We start from the raw sequence: 18,099 nt of genomic DNA, 5'->3' as shown, positions 1-18,099 counted from the left end.
GATTACGTAGTTCGGAGAAAAGAATGTGATTGGTCCCAAAACATGGCTCATAGGATATGTTAAAGAAACATTGGAACCGACAGTTCATTTAACTTCCTGAGTCTATGGCAACACTACCGGTTTACATTTATACAATCTACGTATTAAAATAAAAGATTAAAACGGCCTTCTGTTACGACGACTGAAGTAATCGCTGTCAGTCAAATCTGTCAACCCTGCTACGGAAACGCTTCCTTCTACATCCGGGTCACGTGTCCTCCTCATGCTGCAGCAGTCAGCATGGCAGCGAAAAACAAGCAACGCAAAAAGTCCAAAGGGCCGAAGACAATGTCGTTTCAGTCCGAAGACAACGACCCGGAGGCTGGAAACAGCGGCGGGGAGGAGGAGGAGGAGGAGGATGAAGGTCCAGCAGCTGATAAAGGCGTAAACAAGGCGAAGAAAGATGAAGAGGAGTTCAGTCTGGAGGAGGTTTTACGGCTCGGAGGAACTCGGGTGAGTTTACCGGCAATAAAAAACCTTCAGTGGATATTTCGGTCCTTAATATCCTTTATTTATTAGTTCTGTGTTTGATTTCAGCAAAAATAGGATGAATAGTTTGAGTACGTGTGTTTCTAAGCTGCTGTAACAGTCACATGATACTGTACATGGTTAATGTGAGGGAACAGTGGAAACCCTCAGTGACGTCAGCCTGGCAGCCACCACCACCATGGGCTTCATGGGACAGGAAACAAACACGTCTGCAAACCCTCTCAGTAGAAGCTTGAACTATAGTCCGTACTGCTTTGTACAAATTAACTCCTCATTGGTTTTCTTATCAATTCCTTATCTGTTCATTGTTTCAGCTGTAAATGTGAAATATTGGCTCAAACATTGCTGTCACAACCTAGTAAGATGTAAAAATATATAATTAAACTGTCTGGAGTTGATCATCGATCCAATCTAAAACATGTAACATGTAATGGATAAATCAGAGAATATTTGAGTAAATAAATAAAGTTAAAATACATCAAAATGTAAAATAAATTAAAAAGAAATTGTCAGAATAACACTGTAAATTTCAGGTTTTTTTCTCTGGATTTTATTCCAGCAATTTTTGATTCAGGAGAAAATTAAGGGAAAGAAAAGGAGCAGGAAAGAAAAGCAGGTGAATCGGCAGAAATCTGGTTGGTTTGTTATCGAGATGGTCTTCAGCCTTCAGAAGGAAACGTGGCTCAAACTAAATAAAACAACATCTCGTGTCGTACTCCCAGCATGCTTTGCCACAAAGTCAAGTCCTGCTGCACTCCTGAAAAGGAATACAGTTCAATTTAGCATTTGAAAAACACAAACCAACTTAGTCATTTACAACAACTTACCTTAATAAAAAGGTTTGATAAATCCCAGACGAGCCCCCATTTGTCGTTAACTGGCTCAAACAGGTGAGATTCACTTAAAACAAGTTAAATCCATAAAAAATAGACACAAACCAAGAATCACGTGAAAATCAGCAGATCAGCGACGCAGGCCGTGAATGGACGTAAGACTGAACACACCGGCCTGTTTTTAAAGCCCAGAGGTTCCAGGTGAATTGCATCAGCTGATGACCGTCAGCCAATCGCTCTCCAGAGTAGGAGAAGACCGCCTCCAAGAAAGTGGGAGGGGCATCACATTCCCATTTGAAAAGTTCCATTTCGTGCTTTTTTTTGTTTTGCTGTCCAGACTTTCAAAAATCGATCCAGAGATTTTGTCTGGCGGTGTGAACCGGACCTTTACGAGCTCACGCTGCCTCGGTTCTGTTGGTTGGAAGTTGTTCATGTTGTAACCGTTGAGTTGACGGGTTGTTCTCCGCCGGCAGGCCGACTACGTCCTCCTCGCTGGCATGGACGACTCCAACGAGCTCGTGGACGGAGGGAAGAAAGGAGCGATAGACGACCTGGAGGAAGGTGAGCTGGAGAAATTCATCACCAAGCTGGGCATCCGGGCGTTCGCCAGGCAGCAGGTGGTCGCAGACGAGCCGGAGGGCGACGCCGCCAAAGGCGGCGAGAAGGAGACCAAGCAGGCCAAAGTTAAGAAGGCGGCAGCAGAGGAAGCGTCCGGCAGTCAGTCGAACGGGTCTGAAAAGAAGGTGAAGAAGACCAAAGACGTCTCAGCCGGGACGAAGCCGAAGCCGAGTGTGAACGTGTTTGAGTTCCAGCCGAGGTCGGTGCTGCTCATCAAACCCGGCGGGAAATGGTTCGACCTGGAGTACACGACCGAGGGCTCGTCGGCGCCGCAGGACCCGGCGCTGGTCTCCCAGTACAAGATGCTCGCCCAGCGGCTGTTCGAGGCCGAGGTCCATCTCTACAAGAGCAAGAAGAGCCTGCAGAAAGGAGCCAACTCCGCCTGGATGAAGACCGTCGTCTCCTCCGGCGTGCTGGCGGACAGGATGGCGGCCATGACGGTTCTGATCCAGGACGCCGCGGTGCACATGCTGGAGCACGTGGAGAACCTGGTGTCCATGGTGAAGAAGAAGGGCAGCCGGCGGATGGGTCTGATGGCGATGGACACGCTGCGCGAGCTGCTGCTGTCCAACCTGCTGCCGGAGGACAGGAAGCTCCGCCCCTTCGCCGAGCACCCGTTCGACCAGCTGGAGGAGAAGGCCAGCGGCAACCGCGACGCCCGCGACCGCCGCCTCGTCCTCTGGTACTTCGAGCACCATTTGAAGCACCAGGTGGCCGAGTTCGTGGTGGCGCTGGACTCGGTGGCCCACGACACGGTGGCGGCCACCAAGTCGAAGGCGCTGGCCACCGCCCACGAGTTGCTGTGCAGCCGGCCGGAGCAGGAGAGGGCGCTGCTCATCCAGGTGGTCAACAAGCTGGGAGACCCCGAGTACAAGACGGCCGCCAAGGCGTCGTACCTGCTGGAGACGCTGCTGCACAAACACCCCAACATGAAGGTGGTGGTGTGCTGCGAGGTGGAGCGCCTCGTGTTCCGGCCCAACGTCGGCGCCAAGGCGCAGTACTACGCCGTCTGCTTCCTCAGCCAGGTGATGCTGAGCCACGACGAGGCCGAGCTCGCCGCCAAGCTCATCACCGTCTACTTCTCCTTCTTCCGCTCCTGCGTCAAGAAGAAGGACGTGGAGTCGAAGATGCTGAGCGCGCTGCTGTCGGGCGTGAACAGGGCGTATCCTTACGCCGGCGCCGGAGACGAGAAGGTGAAGGAGCAGCTGGACACGCTGTTCAAGGTCGTCCACTTGGTCAAGTTCAACACGGCGGTGCAGGCGCTCATGCTGCTGTTCCAGGTGATGGATTCCCAGCAGAGCGTCTCCAACCGCTACTACGTCACCCTGTACAGGTAAAACCTCCCTCACCTGGCGGGGTCTACTTCTCCTCCCGCTCAGATATGAACTATTACATCTGAAGGGAAACTGAACGTTCGGGTGGTTTTAAGATGCTGGATCTCGTCCTGTCCCCCCGCAGGAAGCTGCTGGACCCCGGGCTGTCCTCGTCCTCTCGACACAGTATGTTCCTCAACCTGCTCTACAAGTCGCTGAAGGCCGACGTGGCGCTGCGGCGCGTCAAAGCCTTCGTGAAGCGGCTGCTGCAGGTCAGCGCCGAGCAGAACGCCGGCTTCACCTGCGGGGCGCTCTTCCTGGTGTCGGAGGTGATGAAGGCCAAGCCGGGCCTCCGGCTGCTCCTGCAGGAGGCGACGGTGAGTTGGAGGGTTGTTGGATCGGGCAGAACCGGACTTCTGCTGGGTCCAGTCTGCTGCCATCTTTAACACGAGGTCGCTTTCTTTTTCTGGAAACTGTCTTTCCGGTTTGTTTCTAACTCGTCTCTTTGCTGCGTTCTCAGGACGGACAGGAGGAGGAGTTCAAAGACCTCGCTGAGGAGGAGGAGGAGGATGAAGACGAGCGCTTTGTGGACGCTGACAAACTGGAGAAAGGAGAAAGCGCGACGCCAGAGGAGGTGAAACCCGCGGCATCATGGGTCCATCACCAGAACCTGGAAGGTCCGAGCCGCTCTGATCCATGTCTGACTCCGACAGTTTTCTCCATATTTTTATTAAAGTGGTGAAATCAAAAGTTTAGAAACAGACATTTTTATTTTCACATTTGGTTCGTTGCAGGTTTGACATTTTTTAGAAATCTTGTCTCTTGAAGATAAATATCAGCTTTTATCTGATAATTAGACGAGCTGAAAGAAATCCTGTTTTTACTTCTGTGTTTAGCTTCCAGTGTGTTCAACTATCAGATGAAGGACGTGTTTCTGTCTTCATGTGGACTTCTGTCCTTCCTTCCTGTTTGTTTCAGGAGTGAAGAGCACGCAGAGCTACGAGCCGCTGCACAGGAACCCGCTGTTCTGTGGCGCCGACCGCACGACTCTGTGGGAGCTGCAGCGGGTGAGAAACGGCAAACTAACCAACAGGAAACACAAATGAAGCTTTTATTTTGACGGGGTCTGGTTCATGTAGCATTTTAATGTGAAATGAATTGTGTTTCTGCTTCCTGTTTGTATCTCTGCAGCTGTCGCTACACTTCCACCCGTCGGTGTCGCTGTTCGCAAAAACCATCCTGCAGGTGAAACTCACTCATTCACTCATTCACTCACACACACACTCACTCACTCACTCACTCACTCACTCACTCACTCACTCACTCACTCACTCACTCACTCACTCACTCACACACACACACACATACTCACACACACACACAAACACACACTCACACACACACACACACACAAACACTCTCACTCACTCACACACACACACACAAACACTCTCACTCACTCACATACACACACACAAACACTCTCACTCACACACACACAAACATACTCACACACACACACACAACACACACACAAACACTCACACACACACACAAACACTCTCACTCACACACACACACAAACACTCTCACTCACTCACATACACACACACAAACACTCTCACTCTCACACACACACACAAACACTCTCACTCACTCACATACACACACACAAACACTCTCACTCTCACTCACACACACACACACACACACTCTCACACACACACACAAACACTCTCACTCTCACACACACACACACTCTCACTCACTCACTCACTCACATACACACAAACACACTCTCTCACACACTCTCTCACACACACACTAGCATTTCCTCCACCAGGGGTCAACAAGCCGTTTGTTTTCTCTGTAAACATCTTTTGTTGTTGTTTACCTCCTCAGGGAGACTTCATCCAGTACACCGGCGACCCGCTGCAGGACTTCACCCTCATCAGGTTCTTGGACCGATTCGTCTTCAGAAACCCCAAACAGCTGACGGGACAACGTAATAAACGCCGTCTCGACTCCGTCTGTGTTACCGAGTTCTGTTTGCGACTCGTTTTACGACGCTGACTGAAAACAGATCTTCACATATTCTGACTTTATTTAGTTTATTTGTGTTCGGTGAATATCTGATAAATAAAGTCATTGAAGCTGAAGTTAATTCCGTGTTCTGCTGTTCTTCCTCCTCAGAGAACACGGACGCTGCCGGTTTGAATCCCAAACGGAGATCCTCCATCAGCTCTCTACCAGGTGACTTTCTCTCTGAACTCTTCGTCCTCCTGTTGAATGTTTTTCAAACATCCATCAAACGTTCTGATTCTTCCTGTCAGTGAACTGCTCCGAGTTTCTGTCCAAAGAAGAAAGTCAGATTCCTGTGGATGAAATCTTCTTCCATCGGTGAGTCACGAATGTTTTATAATGTAAAATGGATCAAATGTGGTTTTATTTCTCCGTTGTAGAAGAACTGGTGAAGCTACGCAACATGTTCCCAACGTTTTCTCCCGTTTCATTTTTGTATTTCTCCACTCTGTTTTTAGCTTCTTTAAGAAACGTCAGCAGGAGAAACAGACTCGTCGTCCACGAGGAGACGGAGACAACGAGAGCGTGGAGGACGTGGACGACGACGAGTTCGAGAAGCTTCTCGGTGAGTCCAGACGAAGACGTTTTAAATCTCAACCAAATCTGCAGCTTCATCTGAACATACATCATAAAGATGAATAACTTCTATATAATAAACATGAGAAAGCCAACGTTAACAACTAGAGGGGCGTATCATTAAATTTATCATCAGAATTTAATTCATTTATTCATTTCAGTGAAAATGGAGAACAATAAATGCACATTTGTTTCCAAAATCTAATTTAATATTTTTTTGTTTTTCCAGTAAATCTTCTAAAATATGAAGTCTAAACTCTTTAAATTCAACTTTTCCTGGTTCCCCAAACAAAATAAAATGTATTAATAACAAAACCAAAACACCAGCAGCTCTTATAAACATCTAATTTCACATATTTGTAGTCTTTAAGCTGTCGATCGTTTTAAGAGCTCGTTTCATGTTAACAAAGTGCGGCGATGGCGTCCACACACCAGGGGGCGCTGCTGATGTTTTAACATTTAAACAATACTCACAAAATATGAATATATGAATCCCCAACAAATGAAAATGTGCTGCGTAATATATGAAGTGAAAAGACCAGTTATCTTTGTGTTGTAAACTGATTTATAATGAAATGTTATTTCTGATTGTTTAACCGACGTTGTTTTGAACAGACTCCGTTGAAGGAGACTCGTACTTCACCAACGTGGCCGAGAACGATCTGGACTTCGCCGGGTGAGTCGACCGAACTCACTGAATGTTCAGACGCTACTTCGTCTGGAAGTTCAATCTTCACGTCACCAACTTTCATCCTCTTCCTCTTCTCTTCCTCCGTCAGTAACGTGAAAAGTAAAAAGGGGAAGAAAGCGGCTGCGGACTCGGACGACTCGGAGGACTCGGACGTGGACGACCTGGACGACGAGGAAGTGTCTCTGGGCAGCATGGACGAGGAGGACTTCGGAGACGAACTGGAGGAGGAAGGAGGGACGTTCATGGACCATGACGGAGGCGCAGAGGATGATGATGATGAAGGTGGGGAACAGTAAAGTCTCATAAATGAAATGTTATTCCGTATTCTTGTTCACGGTTCAAAGATTCGTTCTCTTCATCTTTCAGTTCCTGAGTTGGAGGACGACGGCGCGTTCGGAGGTTCGTACGACTTCACATTAAAATACATCTTCATTACGTAACGAGGCCACGCCTCCTCCAGAGCAGCGCTCATTTCAACTACGAGGGAAAATGGTTGTTGACCAACGATCTGTTTTCCAGGAAAAATTCTAAACTAAAACAAAATGAAAATAAACGCTTGAAAATGAGAAAAAAAATCCATAAAATAAAAATAAGGAAACTTCTTCTATTCTCATAAACGTACTTTTACTTTTTCTCGTTACAGTCGATATAATTTGCGTTTTTCCTTCAGATTCAGACGATGAGATGGAAGCTCCTGATATAACGCCTCGGACCAGGAAGGGGAAGAGGAAATCCTCGGAGGAGCTCGACTTCTCTGGATCTTCAGGTCAGTTTCAACTTTACTTTGCGCTGTTTTTATTTTGAATGTTGTTTTTCGCTGCTTTAAAGTTGGTTTTATTGTTCGCGCCTCGTTTCCTTCAGCTTCTAAACGAGGGAAGAAGACGAAGAAGAAAGATGCAGCCATGTTTGCTTCGGCTGAAGAGGCGAGTTGTTCTTTGTGTGCGAGTTAATATCTGATATCTAATGAAACGTGAGCAGGTTGTCAAACGTTTGAATGTTTGCTCTTCAGTTTGGATCGCTGCTGGACGAGAACGCCGGCTCCAAGTTCGACAACATCGGTCTGAACGCGATGGCCAACAAGGACAAAGCAGGTGAGACCTCCGTTTGATTTAGCTACACAGCTTTTACTCCTTTATTCTTGATGTTATTATAAATATTAAAATGCAAACACAGGATTTTCTTCCCGGTTGAAAACATACAGCTGCAAAATGTTAATTTTGCCTCTTTTTTTTTTACCCGTTAAACCATAAAAAGTAAATGTGATGTTTGTGAAAGGAAACGCTGCCGAGTGTCAGCAGATGTGAAAACAGTTTGTCAGGTTTTTATTGAGTTCGCTGGATACCAGCTGATTTTCATAAATTCTCCAGAGAAAATCACAATAAATAAAATGTGGCTCAAATCAGGATCACAACATTAATATTTCCTGTAATGAGGCAAAACCACAAAATGAACAAATGATGTTCAACATTAATGCACGAGACCAAAACAACTCATTTTTCTATATTAATTAAAATAGATGCGTATTATTCTTATTATTATTTTTACCAACTCTATAAAATCCATATTAAGAAAAAAGAATTACATTACGGTTCAAATCTGTAGTTTTCATGCAGTTTAGAGGGGGAGAGTCTGGTTTGAGGTTTCCAGTGCAGGTGGGCGGGGCTTAGTGTCCTTGGGTTCCCAATCAGAATATCTTGCATGAAAACACCTGGATTCACTGATCACGAGGCATTTAGGGAACATCTGTTAATTCCAGCTACAAAAAATAACCCCGGTTACACTCTCCCCCTCTAAACCGCATGAAAACTACTGTAATGTCAATTTCTTTTTGGTAAAATAGATTTTTATAAAATTGGTATCAACGTTTTGTTTTTTTTAACTCTGAAAACACAACGAACATTGAGGCTAAAAACAACCCATAATGCAACGCTCTCTGGAACAGCATTTGGTGTTGAGAACATGTAATCATCCCGATTTTTAAATCCTAATCTCAGTCAGATCTGTATTGAGGGTTATTATGGGATGTGGCCACAGCTCACCTCTAAAACCTCGTCCCTCTACGTCGCTCCGTCCGATAACTGAAACGTCCTTTAATCTCTCGCTTCCTGTCTGCAGCCGTGAAGCAGCTGAAGTGGGAATCTCAGCGTGACGACTGGATCCACGGCCGCGACGCCAAGACGCTGCGCAGGAAGAAGACCACGTTCAACAGGAAGAAGACGTTCGGCCGAGCCGGGACAGGAAGCAGGACGCTCGGGCCCAAGAAGAAGAAGAAGTAGACGTTGTCGTCGTCGAGGACTTTAAACTGACGGACGCCTTCAGTCCTGTTTGGCCGACCAGGCCTCGTGGTCCCTCTCCCGGAGGCCGTAGAGCCCCGCCCACTCGTTGGACTGGTAGTAAACTGGGAGACGAGCAGGAAGTGAGCTGACGGCGACCACTTTTATTTTGTTAACGAGGTAAAATCATCACAATCCGAAGAGGAGTCGTGTTCACGTTTGTTTTTTTGTATAATTAAAGACTTTATGTTGGATGTTTTGTTGTCATGGTGACGTTATTGTTGATCAACACTTTCCAGTTTCACACAAAACCAACAGATTATTCAATCAGTAAGTGTAAAAACTTAAGATTTAATATTCATGCTGTGATCTGTGAAGACATGTCTTCTATAATTAAACTGTTTGTTTTCTGAGCCTGGTTCAGTTTGTTTACAGTCATAAAGTTTGGAAACAACAGAAACTTTTTATATTTTTTAGTTTTGATCAATTAAATCACACTTTATACTTTTTTCTTAAAAGTGTGGTTTTAAAAAGGACCTAAAACCCTGATTGTCCCTTTAATGAAAAAACTGCATGTTGGGTTAAATAACGGAGTTTTATCTAAAAGTTCATGTTTCCAATCTGAACATTAGATTCATCAACTAAAACCTACATTTTAAAGATTGCAGGTAAAAGATTTCACGGCTCCCGTTTCAAAATTAAAGTGCCACATACAACAAACGAAAGCTTCGATTTACTCGTTTAACATGAATAAAACCGACACATTCAACAGAGAAACTATTTAGTTCATTCATGAATCATTAATATGATTTGTTTGACTGTTTCCAGTCCCGTGTGAACAGTTCATGCTTTTCTTTAAAATAATAAACTGAATGTTTTTGATTTTTGGCCAAAACGAGACATTCAGGGAGATCTGGTTGCTTTATAGGAACTCGTGTACTTGTACTTGTACTCTTGTACTTGTACTTTATCGGTTCCGTATTTGGGGGTCAATCCTTCATAATTATGCTCTAATGTTTCTATTTTCTTCATTTCTTAAAGGTGGTGTCTTGAATGGGTTTCTGGTTTTCTTATTTTGTCCTCACTTCAATCTGATGAAGATTTGGTGCTCCATCAATAAGAAGCTCTTTCAGGTCTCAGAGTCACTGAATCATCACCTGCAGGATGTTTGATAGAAAGTTATCGTACCTTCCAGGATGGACGGGAACCTCCTCTTCATCGTGTTTCTGAAATCTGCAGGAGGAAATAAAACAGGATTTTGTATCAGAGGATATGAAAGGCCTTCCCGTAGATCCATCGGCTGTTTGATAGTGGAGTCGTTACTTCGGCTGGTGTTCATCATGTGAAACAGGCCGTAGGCCCCGAAGACGCCCAGCAGCTCCACCACCACCACCCCCTTCAGCAGCCGCCTGGCCAGCGGCTCCAGAGCTTTGGGAGCCATCTGAGGAAACCGTTTACCAGATCAGCTTTAGTTCATTTTCAACATTTAAAAACATGAAGTTGTTTGTCTGATTTTAATAGCTTGTTGTCTTGAAATATTTTAACATGCCACTGTGAAACAACTTGTAACTTTATTTTGAAAGGGTGATAAGTACATTTTCCAATCTTCCAAAATAAAATAAGGAAAATGTATGAAACCAGCAACAAACAGACAGTTAACTGTTTCAAGGTTGTTTCACACAAATACGTGAATCTTATACTTTTACCTGAGTTTTCTGACAGTAAACATGTTTGTTAGGAGAAATATTTAGAAGAGTGAGTTCTTATTTTACACGAATGATTTAACTTTCCGCCATAATACTGGAGCATGAAATAATGTTTAAATAAATGTTACAACATTATTAAATCATTAAAGCTTTCATTTTAAACTGAACGTGCAGTTTACGTCCTCTTATTTTAAATTAGCTCACCTTTAGACTTCCGGTTGAGGAATCAGCTGGTTGACTGTTAAAAGGAAGAATTTCAATCGTCGTTGATCTTCTGCCCTTGTGTTGCACAATCAGAGCTAACAGCTGACAGCCGGTCGCTACTTCCGGTGTACGGAAGCCCGGCAGGTACAAAATCCTCTACAAACCTTTCGCCTTTTGTTTTTTAATTTTTAATTTTTATTTTATACACTTTATTAATCCCCGGGGGGAAATTTCTTCTTCTTTTCTCGTGATGCCACTATGACTGTTATTCCTACTGCTACTACACCTACTATTACAACCACACCCAATAACAATAACAATAATTATAATAAAATATACAGTCAGATATTTTAATTCATTCTTAAAACCGGTTTATTTATATTTTCATCTCATATATACATATACTTCACTGATATGCCTGATTGGTTAATAACTGATTTTCAAATGTATCCATATAATAACAAATGAGATGAATGATTGTGAAGAAAAATAAAAAAAAAAACACAATCAAAGCAAAAGCAAAACACACCAAACAGAAAAAGTAAAAAACAGAATCAATTGTTTGGGTTAATGATTAATTATTGATAAATCTAAATGTAAAACTACAAATAGATACAACAGCTGCATTTAGTGTTATCAGTTTTAATTATTATTACAACAACAAAATCAGATGTAGAATTGTGGTTTAATTCTCCTGTAGTTGCAGGGACTCACCAGCAGGTGTCAGCGTAGTCACAATGTGCACCAAAAAAACAGCTCTGAAGTTTGTCAATGAAACCTGCGATTTTTATCAGCTGCAAATTAAAGTAAGGATTCAGATTCACCTGAGAAAAGTGAGATTATTGTTTTTTAGTCCATTTCAATCCTTCAAAATAATTTTTAGGCAGTCAAATCAAATCATGCAAAGAAATAATAAAATGCAAGTTAATGTGCAGACTCGACTGTTTCTGGGGAGAAAATCATCAGCATGTGGTTTGTTGGAAAAAATATTTTCCTTCATGTTAACGATCACCTGTAGCAGGTGGGAGTCCCAGTGGTCCCGGTGTTCCCAGTATTCCCGGTGGTCCCGATATTGCCGGTGTTCCTAGTATTCCTGGTGGTCCCAGCATTCCCGGTGTTCCCAGTATTCCCAGTGGTCCCAGCATTCCCGGTGTTCCCAGTATTCCCAGTGGTCCCAGCATTCCCGGTGTTCCCAGTGGTCCTAGCATTCCCAGTGGTCCCAGCATTCCCGGTGTTCCCAGTATTCCCAGTGGTCCCAGCATTCCCAGTGGTCCCAGTATTCCCAGTGGTCCCAGTATTCCCGGTGGTCCCAGCATTCCCGGTGTTCCCAGTATTCCCAGTGGTCCTAGTATTCCCAGTGGTCCCGGTGTTCCCAGCATTCCCAGTGTTCCCAGCATTCCCAGTGTTCCCAGTATTCCCGGTGGTCCCAGTGTGTCGGTGGTCAATTTGTGTTCCCTCAGGAACGACAGAGAGAAATATAGATTTATGTGCATTATTCCTTTAAAAACGTGGTGACTTGTGGGACAAATGAAAGTTTGATCTGTTTTTGGTGAATAAAGAGTCGAAGTCTGCGTCTCGTCTCCCACGATGTCGTTTAAATTAAATGACAATATTAAAGGCGTTACATGTCGTCTCCCAGCAGCTGTTTATTCTCCTGTTGTTTGTTCATCAGTTATAAACTCAAAGATTTATCATCATAAATCTTTACATTGTGTAACTTTTCTAAATATTTAATTTGAAAAATGACTGAAGCAAGAATCGGTTTTATTCGGTAAATCCGTCCGTTTCCTGCAGCTCATCTGGGTCAAAGTCACATTCATTTAAATTATAATATCATCAGGATTTATGGTTCAATACACCTGAAATTGTGACCTTAATAGAACTGTATTTTACAGATGAGTGAATTATTAGTGTGTCCGTGACATCTCAAATCTCAACAAACAAACCAGAAATGATTTAACAGAACTGAATCATGTTGTTTTGAATACGCGACTGTTTCCAGGTGAGACGTCGATGTTCTGCAGAGGACGACGGACGTCTGATTTAAACGTCCACCGGAGAGTTCAGTTCTTCTCCTGCAGCTGTTCGACCGTCGGAGACACACGAAAACAGAAAGAAAGAAAGAAGACGGAGATATTTGTGGCTGTTTGACATCCAGGAGGGACGACAGGAGGAGTGTGTGCAGAGAGCAGGGTGGTCCCTCTCCTCTGCTTTGTGTACCGTCCGTCAGGTAAACACACACCCTCACACCGCAAACAGTGAGGAGGAGGAGGAGGTGGAGGAGGAAGAGGGAGAGGAGGAGGAGGAGGAGGAGGGGGAGGAAGAGGGAGAGGAGGAGGAGGAGGATCTTAATTTCAAACCACTTTAAACTTAAACTTTCTCCCACTGACTTCTGGACAAATGATGAAATCATTTCCATTGTTGCTGCACAGATATTTTACAACGTCAACATACTCGCCTGCAAACGTTGCCCTCGATGCCGCTGACGTTTTTAGACCTCAATATTTCTAAACCGAGACTAGATGCAAATATTCTTCTTTTTTTCTCCACGAGTCATTTGAAAACTTCAGTTACTGAACAATATTAAGGATGTTTGCAAATACAACATGTAAAACAGGATGTTGTTCAAAAAAAATTAACAGCTGCATTAATAATCATGTAAATTAGTTTTGTTGAGAGAATATTGTAAATTTAATGACTGCAGCTGATATGTGAAAATTTGATGCCTTATTTTAATTTATTGTTAATAATTTTGTGGTTTTTCGACTGCTAGTTTATCAGTTTAGTTTTCTCACCAGTCTGAATATCCACAAACCAGACAAACAATCAATCAAGTGACTGACTGAGAAAATCATCATATTCTTTATATTTTCTGGTTGGTCATTTCTCATCAGAGGTGTCACCCGTGGTGATTTAAGGAGTTTGTGGTCGGTTTGCTTCCATCTCTGGTCATTTTATATTAATTAATATTAAAAGTACAACGTAACGTCAGATCCTCCATCTTGTGCTCTTTGTCTTGTACAGAATACCGGTCTCAACATTTATTAGGCGATACTTTATTTTATTCAACAAATATTGAGAGTATTGGTTGTAAAGTTAAAGTTCTTCTAAACTAAAATGCACATAAACCTCCTTCCATCCAAACTTTCAGGTTTTGAAAATCAAAAGCAGGAAACTATAAATATTCACTTGAGCTGCTACCTCAGAAATGTTGCCATTTTTTCCTAAAATAATTTAAAGTTTTAGTTGTTTTCTGGTAATAAAACTGACATGTTTGTGAGGCTCCGGGGGCCCCACTACATCTCTGCCCCCCCCTCAGGTTAATCCGGCCCTGGGATGCAGGCAGCTGATTGGACAGCAGCTCTGCAGCAGCGCGAGCGCAGGTGCCGGAGCGGCTCAGTGAGCAGGAACCGTCCTTCGGTCACAGTCTCCGCTCAGGTGTGAACCAGCTCCGGGACTCAACAGCCAGGATCCACCGGCCCGTTACCGGCGGGGCTCACGTGCTCGTTTTTTCCCGCCTCGCGTGAAGCCGCTGGATGAATCTGTGGAGGAACGTGCACGATGCTGAGCGCCGTTAAGATGGAGGGACACGAGCACCCGGACTGGAGCAGCAGCTACTACTACGGAGAGGCCGAGGTCGGTGTCCGGAGGGCGGGAAACGATGCGAGCGGCGCTCCGCTGATTATTATACATTTTAATATTAGTGAGAATATCGATCCGTGATTATTGATCAGGAACTTCCTCCTTCAGAGGAAACTGATCAGAAGCATAATGAACGGGACATTTAACTAAAGGCCACTTACGGCCTCTCGGTTTTAATAAGGATGCACACTTTAAAATACAAGCTTTATTTCCCAGTTAAAGGTCATTTAATTTCTTAAAACATAATTGTTATCTCTGCTGTGCATTAAAATGAGAGATTACGGTTGCTTTATGTTTTTATGAAACCTTCCTTTTTTATCTGAAAACATAAAATTAAAACTGACTATTTTATACAGACTATTTTTCTTGAGATAATTTGTACTCAACTGGGTAAATATATTTGTATTAAATAAAAGCCTTGTTTGATCTGAAAATAAATTTAAATAAAGGTAAATTTGATCAGACTTTTGGTTTTAGGCCTTCTGATGTTAACTGTTTTCAAATGACTCCTCCTTTAAATGCTGTATTTTATTCTCATGTTAGTGAAGACCAAAGATGGAGGAAATATTCACAAAAAAGAAGTTGTGAATTTGTCATTTTTAAGCAACATGGGGCACTTTTCTACAGAAAAAAACTTCCAAAATAAAAATGTATTTTCTGCAGCATTCTGTTTTATTTCTGCCTGCAGTGTGGAGGAAGCTTTATGACATCCAGACCTTCATGTTGAGAAATAAAAAGACAGCTTACCGCTCTTTAAGTTCGTCCTCTGTTCCACCAACTGGTCGCTGTCTTCCTGCAGCTCCTCGCAAAAACTAAAAAAATACCATTTTAAAGGAGATTAATGAAAGATATAATCTGAAAATAAAAAGTGGATTACACCTTCGAAAAGTAAGACTTCCAAAACAATGAAAGAACATAATCTACTTGGGTGCTTTCAGGAGAGATGCATGTGGTAATTATCAAAGGGAAAAAAGTCAAGTAATATTGAGATGTCTCATTTTTATCTTCTGGGATGGAGGATTCTTGACTTCAGTATGTGAGGTCTAATAAAAGATCAGATCACGTATTATGAATATATTAGAGAAGATATCAAGACGTAAGATCCAGATTTTAATGTAAAGCAGTAAAACTTTTAATAAAAGGCAATAACTGACAACAGTCGGTAACTTTTGGGTAAAAAGATGTTCATGAAGTTAAAGATTTCTCTGAGAGTGACTTAAATACAAACAAATATTCTTTATTATGAGGCTCTTAGGGAATCCAAAACTGTTATTAGTAAAAATATCATGTGATATAATGTTTAAAACAATTATGAGAAATAACAATAATAACTGAATATGGAAGAAATGCATGTTACATCTCAGTGAAACTAATTTAACTGAATTAACTCAGTTTTGTTTGCAAATATAATTATAGCTGAATAATGAAGGAAATCAGATTTAATGAAAAAATATAATAGAGACAGAAACTGCAGCTTCAGTCAATTAATCAATTAACCCGGTTGATAATCAGATCATTAATCAGCAACCATTTTGATAATCAATTTATAATTTAAGTCACTTATCAAATACAAATATTACCAGTCTATTGATCCTGTATAGTTCCTGCTTGTCTTATTGTGTAACAGTAAACTTTATATTTTGGGTTTTAGTGGAATAAAACAAACTATTAAATGACCCATTAAATGAATAAAAATAATCAGCAGCATAAAATAAAATATCACCTTTAAAGCAAAGAACACTAAATTCATTGTTATGGTTTAATTTCTGGTTTTACAGGTTTGTTTTCTTTTCTGAGCTGTTGTTTGATTAACTTTATATGAATTTCTAAAACTGATTATTGATCTTTTGATTATCATTTAGGATGAATTAGAGATATTTAATAAACACGTGAACCTGTTGATGAAGTCTCACCTGATCACCTGATTACCTGATCACCTGATTACCCGATCACCTGATTACCTGATCACCCGATCACCTGATTACCTGATCACCTGATTACCTGATCACCTGATCACCTGATTACCGGTCTCTGTGTTTCAGTGTTACCCTTCAGCGGGAAACATGAACTCCGGTCTGCCCATGAACTCCATGAGCAGCTACATGAGCGCGCCTGGCCTGACGGGCACCGGCCACATGAACGCGCATTACGTCAACCCGGTCGGGGTCAGCAACGCCCCGGTGCCCGCCGGGATGTGTCAGAGCTCCGGGGCCGCGGTGCAGGCTGGACCCGGGATGGCGGGCCTGCCGCCGAGCATGAGCTCCATGAGCCCGCCGCCGTACGGGAACATGCCGGTGATGAGCCCGGTGTACGGGCAGGCCTGCAGCATCCGGTCCCGGGAGGCCAAACCGTACCGCAGGAACTACACGCACGCCAAGCCGCCGTACTCGTACATCTCTCTGATCACCATGGCGATCCAGCAGTCCGGCAGCAAGATGCTGACGCTGAACGAGATCTACCAGTGGATCATGGACCTGTTCCCGTTCTACCGGCAGAACCAGCAGCGCTGGCAGAACTCCATCCGGCACTCGCTGTCCTTCAACGACTGCTTCATCAAGGTGCCGCGCTCACCGGACAAACCGGGGAAGGGCTCGTTCTGGGCCCTCCACCCGGACTCCGGGAACATGTTCGAGAACGGCTGCTACCTCCGGCGGCAGAAGCGCTTCAAGTCCGGGAAGAAGGCCGGTACCGGGGACAAGGAGGCGGCGGGGAAGCCCGGCTCGGAGGGCGGTTCGGTCCCCAGCAGCGGCTCCGGTTCGGACTCCCCGCACTCCTCCTCCTCCTCCCCCCCCCGGTCCTCTGACGTGAAGGGGGTCGAGCTCAAACCGCACCGGGGTGAACTGCTGCCCTGCAGCCCCGCGCGCGTGCCCTCCCCGCTCGTGCACACCCAGCACCTGCTCCACCACCACCACCCCCACCCCCACCACCCGCTGCTGCTGCACGAGGCCGCCCACCTGAAGGCGGACCACTACCACCCGCACTACTCCTTCAACCACCCGTTCTCCATCAACAACCTCATGTCCGAGCCGCAGCACCACAAGCTGGAGCCGGTGGTGCCGTACGGAGGCTACGGCTGCCCGGTGTCCGGGGCTCTGGTGGCCGCCAAGCCCGGCCTGGATCCCGGCCACAGCGACAGCTACTACCACGGAGCGTACAGCCGGCCCATCGTCCACTCCTCCTGAGGAGACGCTGGATTTGTACATTTGTAAATGAGATAAAGGGCCCGTCCGCGGTTTTGTTCTGAGGCCTGAAGGATTTTCAAACTGTTTTTCAACCCATCAGTCGTTTGTGTTTCTGCATCAGATAAAAATCTTCATATAAAAGTCTTGTTGTGTTGTTTTTTTTACAGGTTTTATTGATTAAAAATGATCCAAAGTCCAGGATGTCCGACGTGAACGGGTCCTCGGGGTGTTTAGTTTTGGAGGCTTCGGCAAGTAACAGAAGTAATCTGTGAAAAGCGGTGGTGGTGATCCTGTTTACTGTATTAATGGAGGTAAAGAGCAGAACATTACCACTAAATGGTTTAAATACCAGCTCCAGATTAATGACCAGCTGATACACAATCTGAGGAATTCTCCTCTTAAAGCACTTTAACATCACACACAAGTGATTTTGAACAGCAGATAAGGATCT

The 18,099-nt window shown here is 44.2% G+C and overlaps 3 protein-coding genes across 4 annotated transcripts; 2 read left to right on the top strand and 1 right to left on the bottom strand.

The window, feature by feature from the left end:
* The first annotated feature begins 248 nt into the window (after nucleotides 1–248).
* cebpz (CCAAT enhancer binding protein zeta) lies at nucleotides 249–12,858 on the top strand. Of its 2 annotated transcripts, XM_069723692.1 has the most exons (17): nucleotides 249–492; nucleotides 1,835–3,312; nucleotides 3,438–3,669; nucleotides 3,813–3,969; nucleotides 4,271–4,359; nucleotides 4,484–4,537; nucleotides 5,195–5,297; nucleotides 5,486–5,545; nucleotides 5,626–5,692; nucleotides 5,833–5,939; nucleotides 6,566–6,626; nucleotides 6,730–6,923; nucleotides 7,008–7,040; nucleotides 7,312–7,407; nucleotides 7,503–7,564; nucleotides 7,651–7,732; nucleotides 8,757–9,327. In XM_069723692.1, the coding sequence occupies exons 1-17, from the start codon at nucleotides 280–282 to the stop codon at nucleotides 8,915–8,917; spliced, it is 3,249 nt and encodes a 1,082-aa protein (XP_069579793.1). In that variant the 5' UTR covers nucleotides 249–279; the 3' UTR covers nucleotides 8,918–9,327. The 2 variants fall into 2 exon arrangements, with proteins under 2 accessions (XP_069579793.1, XP_069579794.1); XM_069723693.1 differs by lacking the exons at nucleotides 7,008–7,040; nucleotides 7,312–7,407; nucleotides 7,503–7,564; nucleotides 7,651–7,732; nucleotides 8,757–9,327 and adding an exon at nucleotides 12,849–12,858 and having other exon boundaries at nucleotides 6,730–6,938.
* Nucleotides 7,857–10,874, bottom strand: LOC138635957 (protein CEBPZOS-like). Its single transcript, XM_069723702.1, has 4 exons — nucleotides 10,825–10,874; nucleotides 10,238–10,355; nucleotides 10,103–10,147; nucleotides 7,857–9,039 (listed from the first exon to the last, which is right to left on the bottom strand). Exons 2-4 carry the CDS (start codon nucleotides 10,353–10,355, stop codon nucleotides 8,957–8,959), a joined length of 246 nt encoding a protein of 81 aa, XP_069579803.1. The 5' UTR covers nucleotides 10,825–10,874; the 3' UTR covers nucleotides 7,857–8,956.
* A 1,445-nt stretch (nucleotides 12,859–14,303) lies between the features above and the next one.
* Nucleotides 14,304–17,776, top strand: LOC138635949 (hepatocyte nuclear factor 3-beta-like). The gene is made up of 2 exons (XM_069723688.1): nucleotides 14,304–14,460; nucleotides 16,509–17,776. The coding sequence occupies exons 1-2, from the start codon at nucleotides 14,386–14,388 to the stop codon at nucleotides 17,646–17,648; spliced, it is 1,215 nt and encodes a 404-aa protein (XP_069579789.1). The 5' UTR covers nucleotides 14,304–14,385; the 3' UTR covers nucleotides 17,649–17,776.
* The last annotated feature ends 323 nt before the right edge of the window (nucleotides 17,777–18,099 follow it).

This window comes from Brachyistius frenatus, unplaced genomic scaffold, assembly GCF_029030835.1.
Source record: "Brachyistius frenatus isolate BFR_SWC_R1_liver_20210118 unplaced genomic scaffold, ASM2903083v1 Contig_341, whole genome shotgun sequence".
NCBI classification, from domain to species: domain Eukaryota; kingdom Metazoa; phylum Chordata; class Actinopteri; family Embiotocidae; genus Brachyistius; species Brachyistius frenatus.
Note: the sequence above shows the minus strand (reverse complement) of the source record. Positions and strands in the feature narration are given on the sequence as shown.